General features: G+C 45.5%; 1 protein-coding gene across 2 annotated transcripts; it reads right to left on the reverse strand.

The window, feature by feature from the left end:
- Positions 1–3,331: 3,331 nt before the first annotated feature.
- TRIM45 (tripartite motif containing 45) lies at positions 3,332–13,058 on the reverse strand. 2 transcript variants are annotated; one of them, XM_009216414.4, is made up of 7 exons: positions 12,960–13,058; positions 11,875–12,125; positions 9,184–9,917; positions 7,765–7,894; positions 6,735–6,849; positions 4,508–4,634; positions 3,337–3,605 (listed from the first exon to the last, which is right to left on the reverse strand). In XM_009216414.4, exons 1-7 carry the CDS (start codon positions 13,023–13,025, stop codon positions 3,457–3,459), a joined length of 1,572 nt encoding a protein of 523 aa, XP_009214678.1. In that variant the 5' UTR covers positions 13,026–13,058; the 3' UTR covers positions 3,337–3,456. The 2 variants fall into 2 exon arrangements, with proteins under 2 accessions (XP_003892524.1, XP_009214678.1); XM_003892475.4 differs by lacking the exon at positions 12,960–13,058 and having other exon boundaries at positions 3,332–3,605; positions 11,875–12,950.
- Positions 13,059–20,136: the final 7,078 nt, after the last annotated feature.

Consider the following 20,136-nt stretch of genomic DNA (forward strand, 5'->3'; position numbering starts at 1 on the left):
GCGACTCTATTTGGAGAAAGAACCTTTAAGGAGGTGATTAAGGTTAAATGACCTCATGTGGGTGGGGTCCTAATCCAATAGGTCTGGTGTCCTTATATGAAGAGACACCAGGAGCACATGCACACAGGAGAAAGGCCATGTGAAAACAGAGGGCTGCCATCTGCAAGCCAAGGACAGAGTCCTCACCAAAAAACAACCCTGCCAGCACCTAGATTTTGGACTTCCAGACTCCAGAACCGTGAGAAAACTAGTTTCTGTTGTTTAATCCACCCAGTCCATGGTATTGTTATGGCAGCCCTAGCCAACTAATACAAAAGGGAAACTTGTATTTGAAGAGGGAATATTGTACCATATTTATTTTCTGAAGTAAGCAATCTGGTAGAGGGGGAAATTACTGAAGCAATGTTCTCGGGCAATAGCTACAGAATGGGATTTAGTACACGGGATAGAAGTTGGCTCTTGATAGGAATTTGGATAGATGTGTACATGTGGTAGGGAGGTTAGGGAAATTCTCCTCTGAATCCTTTTATATTCTTGGTGAAATAGGAAGCAAGGTCATAAGTACAGAGTAGAGGTGGGGTAGAAATTGGAGTTTGAGGGGAAGAAAGTATGAATTGTCTAGAAGCATGGGAGAATAAATGGACTGGGGAGATGTTTCAGGTTATCGGGCAATGCTAAGGCCCACTGAAATTAGTGGTCATAAATTTAAAGTGAGGCTAGTCATCACGCTTTTTTTTTTTTTTTTAAGGATCATTCAGTTGGGTTAGATGGAAAGCTGGATCTAACCTGGGTTGGAGTTTTGCCAGGCAAGAATGATAGAGGGAGACTATGCAATAGAGTGATTATAGTGATGGTCTGTAGAATCTAAGCTGGGAAGGATGAAGGGAAGGACCTGAGGTGGGTGAGAGGAACAACAGGAAGGTGGCAGAATCACTGCATTGTGGGTTCCAAAGAGGTAGACGAATTAGTAGTCAGGTTATTACAGTGGGTGAGCTGGAAAGGTGAGAGGTTGTGGTTGCAGGATGCCTGAAACTAAGACTATGCAGAGTGTGCAGTTGGAATCAAGATCTAGGATATGTAAGGCTAAGTAGGGAAAAAATAACATTGGGGAAATGGTCACAGAGCTAAGAAGTCTGTGTAGACAATGAGTTATCCCAAGACTGATAAGGAGTTGTACCGGAGTCATAGCAAGCTCAATGCTATAATCTTCAAGGAATGGAGGGGAACAATTTGGGGCTCAGTAGATGGCTGAACCATGGAGGAATAGCAAGCTGTATAGCTGAAAGGCATGAGCTCCAAGGCTGGCCATTTTTAGAAGAAAAAAAATGGCTAATGCCCTAGAACGGGGTTTCTCAGCAGTGGAACCACTGACATTTTGGATTGGATACTTCGTTTCAGGAAGCTGTCCTGAGCATTGTAAAATGACTAGCAGCATCTTTGACCTTTACCCGCAAGATGCTAGTAGCACCTTGCCCCAGTAGTGGCAACTAAAAATATCTCTGAGACTTTGCCAGATGTCCTCTTAGGGGCAAAGTCCTTCCTGGTTAAGAACCACTCATCTCGGCCAGGCACAGTGGCTCACGCCTGTAATCACAGAACTCTGGCAGGCCAAGGTGGGCGGATCATGAGGTCAGAAGTTCGAGACCATCTTGGCCAACCTGGTGAAACCCTGTCTCTACTAAAAATACAAAAATTAGCCGGGCGTAGTGGCATGTGCCTGTAATCTCAGCTTACTCTCGGGAGGCTGAGGCAGGAGAATCGCTTGAACCTGGGAGGCGGAGGTTGCAGTGAGCTGAGATCGCGCCACTGCACTCCAGCCTACGCAACAGAGCAAGGCTCTATCTCAAAGAAAAAAAAAAAAAAGAACCACTCATCTCAAAGCGGTAGTAATAAGCTAAAAGGACATATACTTCTGGGCTGAGTGACACAAGGAGTGAGGAAGAGCAAATAGCTAATAATTTGAGAGGGTGACGGGCAGGAATGTGTTTTGGAAAGATCAGATTTGGGTTACAGAAAGAGGCTGAAGGGAATGTTTCCAGAAAAGGGTGAGAACACAGAGAACATCTTAGTATTTATGGCTACAATGTAGCCCATGTCTGTCAGCCTCAAGGAGGAAATGTATTCCACAATGATCTGACAGTCATCATCTAATTATTTCACTTCCTTTGCCTGACCCAATTCACCAAAGGCGTCATCCACCTCTTAAGGGATCTTATAATGCAGATTTCGCTAATTATATTTAATATATGCTGAGTTTATTGCTATATAGGAAATCAAGACTCTCAGAAGAACACACGAAATATATACAGTGAAGACCTTGGCAGGGCTGAGGCACTAGTGCTGTGTACATCCTCTCCCCAGAATTCTCAAGCAGCTAAGAAGGCACACTATGAGTGAAGGCACATTAAGAGTCAAAGCTCCCAGTTAACTTTCTAGGTATATAAACAACAGTGAAGACTACTCTAAAGACTACTCTACCAAAAACAGACCTGTGAGAAGTATGAAGGTGTCTAGATTTTCTGGCATGAGTAGAACTGTAATAAACGTATGAGGTTCTATTTCAACACCACTCCCCTTTATTAACTTTCTATTTGTATGCCCTTGACCAAAGAGTAATCTTCAAGCTTTGGGGCAGAAGGCTGACATGGCATGGGGGCGGAGGGGGGACACCACCAAAACAAGATCACATTATCATGATCACGGAACATGTACCAGTAAATCCACTGAAAGTATGCTAACAAAAAGCAGACAGGATGAAAGGAGGTTTCTAATCTCTAGGGGAAATATCTAAATAATGTGTAGCTCAGAGAAAAATAAAAAAGGTCATGATAGGCCAGGTGTGGTGGCTCACGCCTGTAATCCCAGCACTTTGGGAGGCCGAGGCAGGTGGATCACGAGGTCATTAGAAGTTTGAGACCAGCCTGGCCAACATGGTGAAACCCCATCTCTACTAAAAACACAAAAATCAGCTGGTCGTGGTGGCGGGGACCTGTAATCCCAGCTACTCGGGAGGCCGAGGCAGGAGAACCATTTGAACCGGGAGGCGGAAGTTGCAGTGAGCCAAGATCATGCCACTGCACTCCAGCCTGGGTGACAGAGTAAGACTCTGTCTAAAAAAAAAAAAGGGTCATATCACAAAGGAACTAACTAAACTACCTAGACCCTTCAGTTCCAATGGAATAGATACCTCCATACTGTACAAAATGAAAAGGAGTCTTGTGTGGTAGAAAAAGAACGTTTGCCAACCTACCTTTAAGAGAAATGTAGAGGTGGTCTTTTGTGCTCAACCATCCACAAGTACAGTCAGTGAGTAACAAAAGAGCACCTGAACTCCAGTGCAAGATAAGGCACTTTGTTTTTAATTCTATCAGTCTCTTTAGAAAGAACGAAGGTCTGGGTCCTCTGGAAATCTCAAGTGGTGCTGACTGCAGCTTTAAAAGGCTGAGCACAAAGCCATCAGAGAGCCACAGTCCTAAGTAGACTCCTCGATGCGCTCTGCCCACCTGTCCACGTGCATTCAGACTTCTCATTAAACTTCCCACAGCATGACCAGTGGGGACGACCTGGGTGGCCTTTGTGTCCATGGCCACAGCCTAGGTACCCACCTACATGGGACAAAGAGGAAAGGACAAAAATCAACCATTAGAGTGGAGTCTGGCGGTTACCATTATCGCGGAAATTAGACCGACCTCCTGGCAACATGCAGATTCATGGAGTGAAAATATCTAAGAAAGTCTTGGCAAGAGGAACAAGCTGTCTGACTGCTGTGTAGTCAGGAGGACCCTGAAAATTGATCACAGCAAATCAACTCATGTTAGCCAGAGTTCTAAGAATGCTGTAGTGATAAAACTTACCACCTGAAGGAGGCGAACTAGTTTGCACATTAACTATAAAATAAATTGGTTTGGATTTTAACTGTAAAATCACTGAAATAAAAAAGGATAGGTTGGTGGACATAGAAAAAAAACCGAGGTAGATCCTCAAGTGTTTATACAGAAGGATGCAAAAGCCCATTTTACAGCCCATTATTAGAGTAAGGACACAGTAATTTTTTTTTGTAAAGTAATTAGATCCTTTACCTAAACTCCCTATCCTTTCTGTCTCCCTGAAAGACCCAGACCTTGTTCAACTGGTTTAATCATCCACTCCCCCAGCCATGCCTCATTTGGAATTTATTTAAGATACTAAAAGGAATAAGATGGGTCCACAGTTTTCACACTGCTCAGGCTGCTGGAAAGGGACAAACTGAGAATCCGACATAGAAGCACAGGGCTCACAGGAGCTGTACCAAAACTAACAGAACTCAGAGCTTTTAAGCCTGCTATTTCAATTCAGAACAAGGAAGCTTTAAGTGAAACTTTCAGAATAGTGGTGTCTCTACAATCACAAACTGTGCTTCCTAGAAACAGAGCCTAAATCCAAATGTCTCGTGGCTGTGTGGTGGGGAAGGGCCCGTCGCTTGATTCCCGCTGCTGGCAGAAAGGCCCAGGTAGTGCTTTCTCCTTACCTGGCATGGTGCCTCCACAGGCGCAGCGAGCCGTTTTCTGGCCTCCACTGGAGCAGAAGGTGCAGCAGTGAAACACACCTGGGTGTGGGCGGTGCTTTCTCCTCACGGTCACAGTGAATGGCGAGCCCTTCAGTGTTCAGACCAAAAGCAAAGAACAGCATCTTACAAGTTAACAGGATGTGTTGAGCATCGCTATATGCTAAACAGAGTCTGAGGCACAGGGCCTGCCCTTGGAGGGACAAGGACACCAGGAAAGAAATAGATTAGAGGGCAAGAACCCTGCTCAGCTGAGAGGGGGCAGATACAGAGGCAGTGGAAGCATTACGTGGTCTGTGCAGCCCTCCTACCATGCTTTTCACCGCAGATGCTGAATACTAGACTCAAGTACTGATTTATTCCGTGTAGCCGAACCTGCTGGGCACTGACAGGAGTCACACAGAGTCAGCTGCATTTTCAGTGACATCTGTATTAGCTGGGGATTGTTCTGGCAAGATGGCAGCAAAAGCAGAAGCCCATGCCACAAGAAGCTTAAGCTTTTCTTAATGGATTCTGCCTCACTCTATCCTTGTATGAAGTATAAGGATCTAGGTCATTCAATACATTAGTAATCTCAGACTGACTTTTCTCTGGGATTCTCAATCTCAATTCTTAAGGAACCTCAGGTATAATAAGTAGAATGTCACAACCACAAAGATAGGACATCCTGTGGTCCCTTCTCCAATTTCTCAGCCATGTACCTCTTTTCACATACCAAGCTAGCCTCTTTCCTTCCATCCTGGACATGACTTACCTGTTTACTCACCCACTTATTCTGTGACAGTGAAGACATATGGAAGGGAGAAAGGTTAAAATGTGTACAGCTAATAATCCTCAAATTAGTAACTCTCCCATATGCCTTTTCCTTTAAGGATAACTTTCATTCTCTAATTTATATCCCATATTAAACAAAAAATATTTATTTATTTTTTAAAGATGGGATCTCACTCTGTCACCAGGCTGGAGTGCACTGGCACAACCATAGCTCACTGCAGCTTTGAGCTCCTGGGCTCAGGCAATCCTCCCAAGTAGCTGGGACTACAGGTGCACATCATCATGCCCAATTTAAATATTTAATAAGTTGCAATGTGCCTATCCTTATGTGAGAACTACACTGTTAGAGAAAACGCAAAGCAGAGAGCCTAGCACCTTAGAAGTCTTTCAGATGTTAAATTTCCCATCTTAAAGAGTTTACAAATCAGTTAAAAAACAACTTGGCATTCAAAGAAATGAGTTCAAATTCCCATTTTGCTATATTTGCTGTGTATTTTAATGCATGTTTGGTCTCGTGGTCTAATTGGACACTGATCCCTGTGCCTGAGTGGTTTTGAGGAAAATTGATATAACATATGTAAAAACACCTAACCTGTTCCTGACATACCATAATTAAGTAAATAAATGGCTTTTAAATATGAGTGTTCCTAAGTGCACAAATCATAAGCCTAACATATCATGATGCTGTATGGTATTTTACTGTCCCTGTCAGTGCTGATTTCTGTGGAGGGAAACCTCTGAGTACTCCAAGGTCAGCAGAAAGATTCTGCTGCACCGGTTAGTATCACCCAATTTTTAAAAACTCATAATCTCTAAAGCAGAAAGTGCTCTACTTGTTTGTGTTATATTTGTTTGTTTGTAGAAACCATGGTAACATAACTTGTTTGGTATTTTTGTTTGTTTATAGTAACCATAGTAACAGAAAAACTTATATGTAAAACAGAGTAGAAAATTACGTAAGCAGATGGTTAGGCAGAGAGATGACTAGTCAGTTGTGAGGAGGGGGCGTAACTCTCTCAACTGTGTTCATGGCCAGATACAGTCTGGACAAAACTGGAGAATTCTGAGCTAGATTATAATTTTTGAATATGCATGGTTGTCTGCTGGCAGATCACCCCCTGTGATCAAGACATCTTCTCCATATTAAGAATCCTAAGAAACTGACTGGGAGAATGATAAACTATACGCATAACTGCCAGGAAGTGACACAGGGATAGAGGTCAACAGCATCCTTATGGTCAACAGCATATTCTCCAGGAAGAATAAGAGTAGCAAAATCTGGGCTGTTTCTAAAGTGAAGAAGACGACATGGGGATTCTATTCAATCTCTCTGTATAGCTGATTCTATGCGAAACATCTCCAGATCCTAAGACAGTAGAAGCCAGGGAGCTCAGGGAAGCACGTGCACCAGTCTTACCTGCACATGCTGTTCTTTGACACAGACCCACACAGTATAGACACCAGGCTCCTTGGGGGTGTAGGAAATGTAGTATGTCCCATCCTTGTTATCCTGCACCATTGGTCTGACTGGGCTGAATGGAGATAAGAGTCAAAACACCACTCACTCCCACAAGCTGGCTTTAGTTGCTACTATTTCAGAATGTAAACTACACCATTCCATTCAGTATTAATGTTAAATATACCCAAACAGGATGCTTCTTCCATTTGCCTCAAAAATTAATTTTACAACAGAAGGTAAACTGCATAAATTCCAATTTAGTCTGATATTCAGACAAATTCCTTGAATATATTATTGCGTCCTTTTCAACAGGCTTCTGTTGAACCCTCTTGCTCTGTTGTGCCTCCTCCATTCTCCAATTCCAGAGAAATATAAACATGTTCCAGGCATAATTTAGTACCAAAGGGAGACTGATTTTTGAAAAGGGTACCATTCAGTCTAACACAGAAGATTTTTCAACTTATTCTAAAGCTGGAGATGAAAAGAATCTGAGGGGCACACCACAGCTTTGAGAGAGAATTGAATACAAAATCCACACAAGAAAACACATTTGGTCATATAACGTTTCATAGTATTATGGAGAGGTAAGATGTAATTACTTAGTTGCACTCCAATATATTTTTTTTGACCTGGGGTCTTGCTCTGTTACCAGGTTGGAGTGCAGTGGCGCAATCACAGCTCACTGCAACCTCAACCTCCTGGGCTCAAGGGATCCTCCCATCTCAGCCTCCTGAATAGCTAGGATTATAGGGATATGCCTATAATTTTTTTTTTTTTTTTTTTTTTTTTTTTGTGGAGACGGGGTCTCCCTATGTTGCCCAGGCTGGTTTTAAACTCTTGGGCTTAAGCGATCCTCCTGCCTCCACTTCCCAAAGTGCTGGGATTACAGGTGTGAGCCACCGTGCCCAGTTCCAATATCTTAAAGGACCTCATGTTTCCAGTTTTCTCACTGCCTGCTATCCATGACACCTACTTGTGGCATACAAACCTGTCTTTCTTATCCTTAGGGAGAACGGCAACTTGAATGTTGTCTCCTCCCCTGCCCATGATTTCTCCTGCGGCATCCTTACAAAGCAGGGTGAAAGAGGCTGTCTGTTTCTCCCGGGCTCTGTGGAGGTCTGAAAAAGATAAACACTCGGTCCTTACCTCAAACGTAAACTGCAGTGACTACATCTCCATCTTGCTTTTTCTCTTCAGAACAAAGGGTTGTACTTTCCTGCTTACTGTAACCACCCTGGCTCCCTTTCTTTTCTCTTCCCCTTCTGCCTCCTAGAGTACACCTCTTGGGAGTCCTTCCTGGTTAGCCTGGTTCTCTCAGCTATCAGCTGCTTTGGATCACACAGGATCCTGGACCTTACCTTCAGTCCTAGGAGGCTTTAAAAATACTCAGGACCGACCTAGGTATTTAGAGAAGAAAACTTCTAGACCTTGTGAGAGAGGCTAGTAACCCCAAAACCACCCTCCCTAAACTCCAGATCCCGCTGGGCTAGGCAGGGAGTACAGGTGACCAGCCTCACGACCCTCCATGTTGTGAGATCCTCTGCAACTTGGTAGCTCATGCCAAGGTATTGGAGGGCTATCCAGTAGCTACAGCCCGTACTCCAGCATTCAGATGAAACAGGGTTTCTTAACCTGGGGTTCATGAACTACTACGAGGTCTATGGAAAGGCTTATGAAGAGTCTAAAAATCTGGAATTGTATGCACAAGTTACTGGGTGTTTCTGTAGGAGAGAACATTCTCAAAGAGATCTATGGCTTTCAAACAGTTAAGAATGCCTGTGTCAGAGTCTGATGACCCTTAAGATGCAATCTTCCTATCAGGACTGACCTGTGAAATATGTTTTAATAACATGCTTCCATTAGAAAGGGAACGTTCGTCAAAAGAAACCATTTTTCCCCCAATTAAATGAAACACCTACCATATCCTTTTAAATGCCAGTAAGGTGGATGTGAACCAAAAAGGGCCTAAAGGAAAGGAAACCGTAATCTCGTCTTCCTTACTCCTCTGAAACCCCCTTCAGAACTTGATCTAGGAAACCAGGGTCTGCCATGCTCCTCTCTGAGCAGGCAGAATTTCACCGGGCCCTAGTCACTGCTGTTACCTGCAATGGGCACTGTCTCTGTTCTGCCATCTGATAGAAACAAAACATAATCTATGTGCTTCTCAGCTGTTACTACTTCTCTGAACAGGAAAAGGGTCAAGCCTCACTCCTGTATTAACTGTACCCTAACCAGAACAAACCAGAAAGGGCAAAGGTGAGGGTCACTGTCTTTCGGATCAGTTTATGTCCCCACCTTTGGTAACCTGGTCAGTGGGGCGTGCTTCCTAGCAAAACAAGCCACCAATCTTTACACACCATCTCCCTGTAGACTGCCTTCTCAATGTCAATGGGAAATGCTTTCCTACCTTCTCCTTGTAGGACACATTTGGCTGGATCAACCTCTTTGGTATTAATGGTACCATAAATTTCATAGCCATGGCACTGGCCTGCTTTCTCCTGAGGACAGAAGCATATCTTATCATTTACTCCAGGACGGGCACTATATTGAACTTTGTTCAGCTTCCTGAGCCGTTCTACTACCACCCCCTTGGTGATGAGGATCTCCAAGTCTGAGCCGCTGGTCAGCAAGTGCTCGGTGAACTCCACTCCAGTCCGCATGTCTGCCAGTAACTGTTCCAGCTGGGCCTTCTGCAGCTGCAGGGAATTTTCTTTCTGGATTCGTATGTCTTCCAGCTGCTTCAGCAGCTTGTCCCGATGCTCCTCAATGGCCTTAATGTAGCCCTCCGAGAATGTCTGGACATCAGCTGCCACTGCCTCCACTCGCTTCTGCAGGGCACTGTTCATTATGTTGATCTGAGCCAGGGCTTCCTCCAGGGCCTCCACGTGGGGCTGAGTACCTTTGAGGAGCTCCCGCACAGAGTCCCCATGCTTGTGGATGACATTGCTGGTGAAGTCACAGGGGTGTTCCCGATGCTCCCCCACCACACAATCCCGGCACACGGGCCGGTCACAGAACTCACAGAACAGCCTCAGTTCCTCTGCAGGATGAACAGGACACAGGATGGGCTTCCCAATCCGGCTGTAGCCTTTCAAGTCTTTTAGGTCCACCATGGTGTGGTAAGTCGTTTTCTTCTGCCGCCTAGGGGCAAAGAGAGTCAATAACAGGAAATAAGGGAATAACTCTAGTTGGGAATAGTTGGGCAGAGGCGTTTCAGGGGCACAGGCTCTGAAGTTAAACAAACTTGATTTCAATTCCTTGCTCTAATCTCTAATTGCATGATCCTTTCTGATTCCAGTTTCTTGTCTGTACAGTGGAGACAATCCCTACCTGCAAGAGCTGCTGTATAGAATAACATGTGAACAGACTAGGGCTCTGGCTTGCTACATGTCTATGTAGAAGGTTGCAAGACTATGACTGCATGCTAGGACTTTCCCCAAAGAGTTTAGACATGAGCCACAGTCGGCTTCCTAAGGTAAGTTAGCAGCGAGGGCATGGCAGAAAACTAGCACCAAGAAACAGAAACCATGCCAGATAACACAGTAATAAAGTCCAAGCAATTAAAAAGCAGATAGCTGATCCTGACACCAAGTCTCATCCAGCTTGCATCTAAGATTTTGGTGAAGCATTTCTGTTGACCAGTACCTATACTACCCAAATCAACAGGCTAGAATTTTTTTCAAGAGACATCGTCAACATTATTAGAAAGCGTGAAACCGGCCGGGCGCGGTGGCTCACGCCTGTAATCCCAGCACTTTGGAAGGCTGAGGTGGGCAGATCAACTGAGGTCAGGAGTTTGAGACCAGCCTGGTCAACATGGTGAAACCCCGTCTCTACTAAAAATGCAAAAAATTAGCCAGGTATGGTGGTGTGTGCCTGTAATCCCAGCTACTGGGGAGGCTGAGGCAGGAGAATCGCTTGAACCTAGGGGATGGAGGTTGCAGTGAGCGGAGATTGCATCATTGCACTCCAGCCCGGGCGACTAGAGTGAGACTCCATCTCAAAAAAAAAAAAAAAAAGTGTGAAACCGATCGTTAGTAGAATCAAAGTTCTCTAATTTCTTTCCTGTAGTAGCCCTCTAGAGATGTAGGGAAATCCCTAGGAAAACATGGTGACTGTTCAGAGTTCCTCCATTAGCATTATATCAATTTCAAGCTTATATGTCTATTCTGGCACCAGAAGAGTGGCTGCAGAGAAAATAGGGTCAGCTGGTTTGGCTGGCTGCAAGACAGTTGCAGGGACTATCACATAATTACAAGTTAAAAATAGAGTGAAGTCTACAAACTTGTTCTGTTAGTGTAGCCAGAAAACAAATGGAAGTTAGAACCCAAAATCTATTTTAGGCTAATCCTAAAACTGTGGTCATTTTATATTCTGGTGTCCTAGGATGGGGTAAGGTAGAGTAAGAAGGGACAAAATGATCCATCTGACAAACTATTCACCAAATGCCATAAAAGACGTAGTCTGCACCCCAATTAACACCCCAATTAATACCTGCCCACCTCACCAAGCTCCAGAGTAACTCTAAGGTACAAAGCAAAAGCTGAGGTCCAGCCAATCACCACCTATTCTAGGAGTGTAGCATGGGTTAGTGGAATGTAGTCAGAATGATCTGGATTTAATACTCAGTTCTGTTACCCACTCACCAACTGTAGGACCTTGGCAAATCAAATATTGCTGACCTTGTTTCCCCAGTTAATAAATGGGGGTGAAAACAGGGCCTGCTTTTCTGCAAGAGTTGCAAGATCAAAGGAGATAAAGAGCAGGATCTATGCTATTATATTCATTCTCCTATTTCTCCAGCACCCAGTACAATTATTCACTACATGAATGATTGATGATTGAAGGAAACTGTAGCTGCACTTTGTAAATTGAAAGGGATTATGAAAACCTCCATTGCTATTGCTACAGGTACTATATTAGGCTGACCGGGTTAACTGTTGTACTAGAGTATTTGCTACTGCATCGTTATATTGCTCTTTGACCTTCCACAGTATTTGAGAAGGCTTTCCTTTTCATCTGCTCACCAAGGGATTTCTGTCTTGACACCTTTGTAATCTGCTCTTAAGCTACACCGGGTGCAATGTCCCATCTTTACCTATGAGCCTGGCAGCAGAAGTGGCAGAGGTTGGCTTTGCAGGTCTGACACCTCTTCTCTACTTCCCTGTCGTTGCACAGGTCACACACCAGGCCCTGGCCTTCCCCACGCAGGCTCTCCAGCATCACATCATTCACGGCCAGGTGGTCTATGGTTAAAGCCTTCACTCCACCCATGGGCAGGTCCACCTGAGCATCACATACCGGACAGAGGATGCCGATCTGCGACTGCAGACTTCGTGGCTTGAGTTCCTGGAATATTGACCCCTCAGAGCCTGTGTCAGAGTCTCCCCCTCGGATGTCCACTACTGAGAAGGGCTCCAGCTGCTCCAGACACGTGGTGCAAACTGTATGCAAACAAGGCAAGAGCCTGGGGGCTTTGAAAAGCCCCAAGCACAAGGGGCAGTGAGTCTTGCCTGAGTTTCCAAGTGCAGTCCCATTAGGGAGTTTGCTTACAATGCCCAGCAGCGGCTTTCTGTTTTCTGACATACTCCCCACGTTTGTGACCAGTATCAGAAAGGGCCCTGGGCAGTTCTACGATGTAGTAGGAGATGATTAAGCCCACCCAAAGAGAAAGTTTCCAGAACTTGAACAGAGACCATGGGGACTCCCTCGCTGACAAATAAAAGGGCAGACGGGAAGACCAGGCTTCCTCAAAAGAACCACCCACAGACCTAACCAGGAGGGCCCCCTCCTTTCCACTGCATCCCATACCAGACACGCCCACGCCCTCCTCTGCCCCGTAAGTCCTCCCCGGATGCGCTTCCAGGTCTAGCTCTACAGCTAGTCCTGCTGCCAACAAAGTCACCCCTGCATCTCTCGCTCCCTCCACGGCCACCCCCCCTCCCGCCGCCCGCCCCACTGCGCCCCACACGCGACAAGCGCCGACCCAGCCCGCGCACGATGAGGTAGGGGCCCTCCTGCTCCTTCCCTCTGCGAAGGGCGCGCGCCGGACGAGGGACTTGCAAGCCCCTGCCGGCTTCTCGGTGGCCACCGCCTCCCCCTCGCCTCGACCCAGGACGCCCGCGGGCTCTCGCCCCTCCTCACACCAATCACAACCCGGTCTACTCCGGCGAGTCCAATCACCGTCCGAGAGGGGCGGCCCTCGCCGCTCCGGGCCCCGCCGCCCTCCAGAGTGACGCCACTAAGCATCCAATAAGTTTTGGTAATTCCACATCTTCGCCAGTCCACTCACGCGGGGGGCGGGACCTGACAAGGTCGTGGGCGGGGCGGCCGAAGGGCTTGGAGTGCGGCGGGAGGAAAAGGCGAAGGCTGGGAACAAGCGGCATAGTGTAGTCGGCGTCACCGTTTCACAGGGACTGTCCCTCTATCTCTGTGGTGACCAGAGAGGCCTCAGGGCCTCTTTAAAAGCCACGCTGATTTGCTGCCGGGACGGCCCTCTTTGTGCCCTCGGACTGGTCCCACGAACGCAGACTGGGCTCTCCCATTGGTGGATGGCACTGTCAGTTGGCCCCGTGCTGGGAGTGGGAGACGTTTTTCTGGCTCCTGAGGCCTTGGCCGCTCGGGGGCGCCAGACGTTCCTGCTCCACGCCGGTGTAAGGCTGCGAGGCTCCCCTTCTGTCTTCCGGCGCTTATTGTAACTCACAGGTCCATCACGCCTAGCGTGCTGGGTACAAGCACTTCCGCGGCTCCCTGGCTTTCGGTATTTTCCGGGGGTGAGGGCATCTCAGGCTCGCGTTCCGGGAACCGGTTTGGGAGACCGTGGAGCCGAGGTCTGGAATGGAGGGCTTACTTCGACCGGCCTGGCCAACGCCATCCTCCTTGTTGGGCTCGGGAAGGTTTTGTTTCTCCGTCCGGGGAGAATGCAGATGACCTAAGGAGTTGAATGTCACCCAGGATTCCACATTTCTGTGTAACAGAAACGAGCTGAGCTAGTTGGACCCGCTGTTTTTATCAGTCAATCACGGAGGGCTCCTGCCTGGTCACAATGGGACAATGGACGGTGGCAGTGAGGGACAAGCCCTTTGTGGGCTCAAAACTAATTTGGAAGATGAACACGTCCGACCCCTTTAACTTTATAATTACACGGCCTCCTTCTCTGGCCTTACCGGGCGTCTCCTGATTCTCCAAAATTCCAAAAATGGAAACAGCTGCTCCCTTCCCCTCCACCTGTTCTTATCTCCAGTCGCGTCAGCCTGTCTACTGGGCCCTCACTGCTTTCTTTGTTCATGACCTTCCCTACTTAATTTGGACCCAGTGGGCGGCTGTTTCACTGATGCCTTCATTATCCGTTTCATGCTATAGGTGTAGCGTCTGGAGCCTAAGCTTTTAAAAATATGGAATCTGAAAAAGAAAAATATGAAATATGAAAAAATATGAAAAAAAGCTGTAAAATATAAAACTGAAATGTTTAGCCATTTCCAAAATAAAACACGCCAATGAGTCAAATGCCACCTTTATATAAAATGTGCAAGTAAGTTCCAAATGTTAAGCATATCCCCAAAGATTTTTAAATAGTCCTTACCTAGATTTTTTTCAGCCTCTTGTGCTTCTTGCATCTGCTCTCAAAATCTGCATTCGCGTCTCCAGTAGGCTGGAGGAAGTCACAAAAACTGTGTGGACTTGGGTTTGCTATATATTCTTGCTTTGAACTTCACCTTTACCCTCCCTGCTGCTTGACTGTGCTTTACTTCATCTCTTGTTCATGCTGTATCACATTTCTTGTGGTGGTAGTTTCAAGCTTCTCTTGTTTGAGAAGTGCTTTATAATTTACACGTGCAGTATCTCATTTAGCCGTATCTCATTTAACCTTTAACAATATTGTAAGGAAATGGCCTTAAAGAGGTCTTGCCAGCTCTTGGATGGCCAGCCCAAGTTAACATATCTGGAACTTGAACACAACCTTATGATGCCATATCTAAGATTATATCCGGGTTACCTCACCTTTCCTTTTGTTTTTTGTTGTTGTTGTTTTGTTTTTTGAGATTGAGTTTCGTTCTTGTTGCCTAGGCTGGAATGCAATGGGAGGCTCTTGGCACACTGCAACCTCCACCTCCAGGGTTCAAGCGATTCTCCTCCCTCACCTTCCTGGGTAGCTGGAATTACAGGTGTGTACACCCGGGTAATTTGTTGAATTTTTAGTTGAGACTGGATTTCACCATGTTGGGCAGGCTCCTCTTGAACTCCTGACCTCAGGTGATCCACCCGCCTCAGCCTCCCAAAATGCTGGGATTACAGGCGTGAGCCGCCACGCCTGGCCACCTCCACCTTTCCTTTCTCAGTTTCTTAAGCATCAAATCCCTCACACATGCTGCAGCTAATTCCCTTCCATTGATGAGAAAAACAAGGCTGTCTGAAGAACTGCCTCGCCTTTCTACTTAAAAAATCCATGATTCCTCACACCTCCTCTCGTACCTCTCCTGACTGCCATTCTTTAGTGCCAAGATTAGTTCCTCAAGATCTTTGCTTTTTATCCCAACCTCTCCTGCTTCCTCAAAACCTTATTCTTCCTATGTTTTATTCAGTCCATTTTTCTGCCAAGAGGTCTGATGAAGTCCTGAAAGGGGAAGAAAATCATCTTTTGATCTAGCTCCTCTTCAACGTATTAACGGTGGTGGTTCTCACCGCTATATTTCTCAAAAGAGTGGTCTCACTGTCTGCTTTCTTCATCTTTTTATAACCATCACCACCCGTTTATTCCTCCCCTCTTTCCTATGGAGACTTTCTTGTAGATCATGAGTGACCATATTGCTGGCCTTTTCTCAATAGGCAATCTCTTTAGTATTTACCATTTTTTGTACTTCCTCTTCCTTAAAACTTGTCTCCTCCTTGACTTCTGAAATACTCTACTCTCCTAGTCTTCTATCTCTTGGGCTGCTTCTCACACCCTCCATCCTCACTAGTTCCCCTTCCTCCACTTTATCTCCTACCTTTGCGTCTACATTTCCTCTTATGTGAATGATTCCCAGACCAGCGCTTCCAGTACTGATGTCTCCCCTGAGCTCTTGTCATAGATTTCTAAATCTGCACTCAAATGTGTTCCTATCACCAAGTCTCACATAGCATAAACTTCACTGAACTTCTTTGCTCGCTGAACTGCACTCTCTGAATTTTCCTATTTGATTCTCTCCAGAGTATCATCATTCTCCTTTTCCTCCTGCATGAAACCTTATAGTGCTGCTGGCCTCCTTGCTCTTGTTCCATATCTAGGCAGACACCAATTTCTTTCCATCCCCACTGCCAACACCTCACTGCATACACTTTTTAAGATGCTATAGCTCTTTATCACCCTCACTTTAAGTATCACAGTAGTGTCTGAATTACCCCTGCCCTTTATTTTTTAATTGATCTACACAGTTCTTCCAAATTGATTGTAAAAACATATACAAACATGATACAAGTCAGTCTTCATTCTAAAACCTTCAGTAGCTCCCCATTTTTGTAGGATAATACCTGGATTCCTCAATAGATTCCTAAAACTGCTTTTTAGTTATTCCCTAAACATTGTCAAGCACATTTCTTGGTCTTTGCCAAGTTGTCGGCAACATTCTCCTTCTTTTATTATTTAAACCTACCCTTCCTTCTATGAAAGGCCTACTTCACACTACACCCTTGAAGCTTTCTCTTATTTCAAGGCCCCAGATTCAAGCTTAATAGCTGTTTTGCCTATATTATTCACTTTGCAGTTTGTGCTACCTTGTGGTATTGTTTTTATTTATTATGTGTATATATATATGCATGTGTATATATTTACACACTATATATATCACATACATACACGTATACTCTCTCTGTTAAGATGGAAAATCTTGGCAACCTAGACAGTAGTCATTTAATAAAGACCTGTTATTGATGAAGGAGAGAATGGTGATCTCAAGTAATGGGAGGACAAACAGGACCACCTTCAACCAAGAGTTTCGTGGATAGTGAAGACCATAAGTGATACGGGGTGACATCATAGGATGAGAGAGGATTTGTTAAGGATGCTCCTTTCTCAGAATTAATTCGGTGTCTTCTTCCATGCTCACACATTGCTTCATCTGTCTGGGGACCCCAGGCAGCAAATAGTTAGGGAAGTGCAAAAGTCATGGGATTAGAGGAACAGGACTGATGAAAGTGACCAGGGTTCATGAAAGTGTCTAAAGATGGCCGGGCGCAGTGGCTCATGCCTGTAATCCCAGCACTTTGGGAGGCTGAGGTGGGCGGATCACGAGGTCAGGAGATTCAGACCATCCTGGCTAACACGGCGAAACCCCATCTCTACTAAAAATACAAAAAATTAGCTGGGCGTGGTGGCGGGCCCCTGTAGTCCCAGCTACTCGTGAGGCTGAGGCAGGAGAATGGCATGAACCCGGGAGGCAGAGCTTGCAGTGAGCCGAGATCGCGCCACTGCACTCCAGCCCAGGCGACAGAGCAAGACTCCATCTCAAAAAAAGAAAAAGAAAAAGAAAAAGTGTCTAAAGAGTTTCAGCCCACCCCTGTTGCCCAAGACAGGGATGATACTGAAGGCAAGAAAGACAGGAAGGGAGAATGACTCATCAGGAAATCAGGCAAGCCTGGTTTGGGCACTTTGCTTGATCAATACCACTAGACATTGAGTGGATATATGGAAAGGGACTAGAGAGCTTTGTCAGACTTATCTTTCACCATTCCATCTGTCTGTGTTGCCATCCTTCCTTCTTTCCTTCAAAGGAAGGAGACTCCTTTCTCCTAAGACCTGTGCTCTGAAGTTCAGCCCTGCCTGCCTCCTCTCTCTCTTCTGTCTTTATTTTCTTTCTGGTGGATCTTTTTTTCCTCTCATGTCCATGCTTCAGTCTCTCCTTCTACCCTGTGCCCCTCTCTAGCTCCCAATCTCTACTTCTTTATAGCCAAGCTGCTTGAAAAGAATAGTCTACATTTGCTTCTCTTCTTCTTCTTGCATTTTACTCCTAAACACAGCTCTATCCGGCATTTGCTCTCACCATTCCTCTGAACTTGCCTTTGCCAAAGTTACCAGTAACTTCATATTTGCTAAACCCATTAGATACTTTTCAGTTTTTAACTAACTGAATTCACTATAGCTTTTGACAGTGACAGTTTTTTGTTTCTGTTTGTTTGTTTGTTTGTTTGTTTGAGACAGGGTCTCACTCTGTTGCCCAGGCTGCAGTGCAGTGGTGTGGTCACAGTCCACTGCAGCCTCAATCTCCTGGACTCAAGCGATCCTCCCACCTTAGCTTCCCAAGCTGGGATTATAGGTGTGTGCCACTATGCCCAGCTAATATTTTTATTTTTGTAGAGATGAGGTCTCACCATGTTGCCCAGGCTAGTCTTGAACTCCTGGGCTCAAGTGATCCTCCAGCCTTGGCCTTCCAAAGTGCTCAGATTGTAGGTATTAGCCACTGCGCCTGGTCTGACACTGACAACTTTCTTCTTGAAACTTTCTTCTTCCTCAGTTGCCATATGCTATTCTTGATTTTTCTTCTACCTTCTGCCAAGCTCCTGAGCCACTCTCTCTTTTTTTTTTTTTTTTTTCTGAAATGGAATTTTGCTCTTGTTGCCCAGGCTGGAGTGCAATGGCACAATTTCAGCTCACTGTAACCTCTGCCTCCCAGGTTCTAGTGATTCTCCTGCCTCAGCTTCCCAAGTAGCTGGGATTACGGGCATGTGCCACCATGCCTAGTTAATTTTGTAATTTTAGTAGAGATGGGGTTTCACTATGTTGGTCAGGGTGGTCTTGAACTCCTGACCTCTGGTGATCCACCTGCCTTGGCCTCCCAAAGTGCTGGGATTACAGGCATGAGCCACCTCAATGGTGGCTTCTTCTTCCTCTTCCTCCTCCTCCTCTTCCTCCTCCTCTTCTTTTTCTTCTTCTTCTTTTTTAACTTTTTCCTCCTCCCTTGATTGATGTGGGATTTGGAGGTGATTTATAAAGCATGAACCCACTTGTTACATGGGGGCTCTTTTTACTGTATTATTACCTCCATCATATCTCCGAATTCACTCCCTGTTTTCAATTCATTCTCTATAATCCTGTTAGTGATCTTTCTGCAATTCCAGTTTGATCATACTCTTTGGTAGCTCTTCCGTGCCTTTGTTTACTCATTTAATGTCCTTTGAGTACCTGGAATATGATTTTCCCAAATGTCTTCACAGCTTACTCCCTACTAAAATAATAAGTTCCTTGACAGCAAGGACTTTTGACTATGTGCCAGGCACCAGAGATGTTTTGTTAAAACAAGCAAAAATTCCTGCTCTCATGGAACTTACCTTCTAGTAGAGGAAAGCAGCCAATAAACAATAAATATGTCGGGCACGGTGACTCATGCCTGTAATCCCAGCACTTTGGGAGACTGAGGTGGGCGAATCACTTGAGATCACTGGCCAACGTGGCGAAACCCCATCTCTACTAAAAATACAAAAATTAGCTGGGCGTCGTGGTGCACATTTGTAATCCCAGCTACTCGGGATGCTGAAGCAGGAGAATCACTTGAGCCCGGGAGACGGAGGCTGCAGTGAGCGGAGATCATACCGCTGTACTCCAGCTTGGGTGACAGAGCGAGACTCTGTCTCAAAAACAAACAAACAAACAAACAAACAAAAAACAATAAATGTAATAACTGCAGAACTATATAGTATGTTAGAATGTGAGAATGCCATGGAGAAAAATTAGGCAGAGTGAAGAGCGTGCAGTGCAGGATGAGGGTGTTACAACATAATTGGAGTGGTCAGGGTAAGTATCATTGAGAAGGTGATATTTGAGCAAATACTTGAAGGTGAAGGAGGGACCCATGGGGAAAAGATAGTTCAGATAAGGGAAGAGTTGGTGCGTGCTGAGAGAGGAATGTGCCTACTCGTGTTTGAGCAACAGTGAGGAGGCCACTGTGACAAAATCAGAATGAACTAGGGGGAGAGGAGTAGGAGGTGCCTTCAGGATAAAACTCCATATGTCTTAAAGTGATATATATAATCTCATATGTATATATGGTTTCCCATGACCCTGCCTCTGTCAGCCCAGTCAACCTCATTTCTTGCACTGCCCCATCCAAACCCAAGCATGCACACCGGGTTTCAGCCTTCTTTAATGATTATACAAGCTACTACTTATTCTGCTTCGGACACCCTGCCCATTCTTCTTTGTCTAATGAATTCCAACCCATTCTTCAAAGCTCAGTTTAGACATCAACTTCTTTAGGAATCCTCCATTCATCAAGTCTTCATTAGGTGTCCCTCTGGGTGCTACCCATGGTACTCCATGATGACCTCTATCAAGTCTTTAACATTCTGCATTTCAATTTTCTACTCGCTTGTCTGATTCAGCCCTCTC

The sequence above is a fragment of the Papio anubis genome, chromosome 1 (genome assembly GCF_008728515.1).
Source record: "Papio anubis isolate 15944 chromosome 1, Panubis1.0, whole genome shotgun sequence".
Lineage (NCBI taxonomy): Eukaryota > Metazoa > Chordata > Mammalia > Primates > Cercopithecidae > Papio > Papio anubis.

Coding starts and splice junctions, on each gene's coding strand:
- TRIM45 (XM_003892475.4), bottom strand. CDS start 12,362: ATGTCAGAAAACAGAAAGCCGCTGCTGGGCATTGTAAGCAAACTCCCT. Junction 6,850..7,764: donor CCTAAGGATAAGAAAGACAG/GTTTGTATGCCA, acceptor ATCTCCATTCAG/CCCAGTCAGACCAATGGTGC. Junction 4,635..6,734: donor TCAAAGAACAGCATGTGCAG/GTAAGACTGGTG, acceptor TGAACACTGAAG/GGCTCGCCATTCACTGTGAC.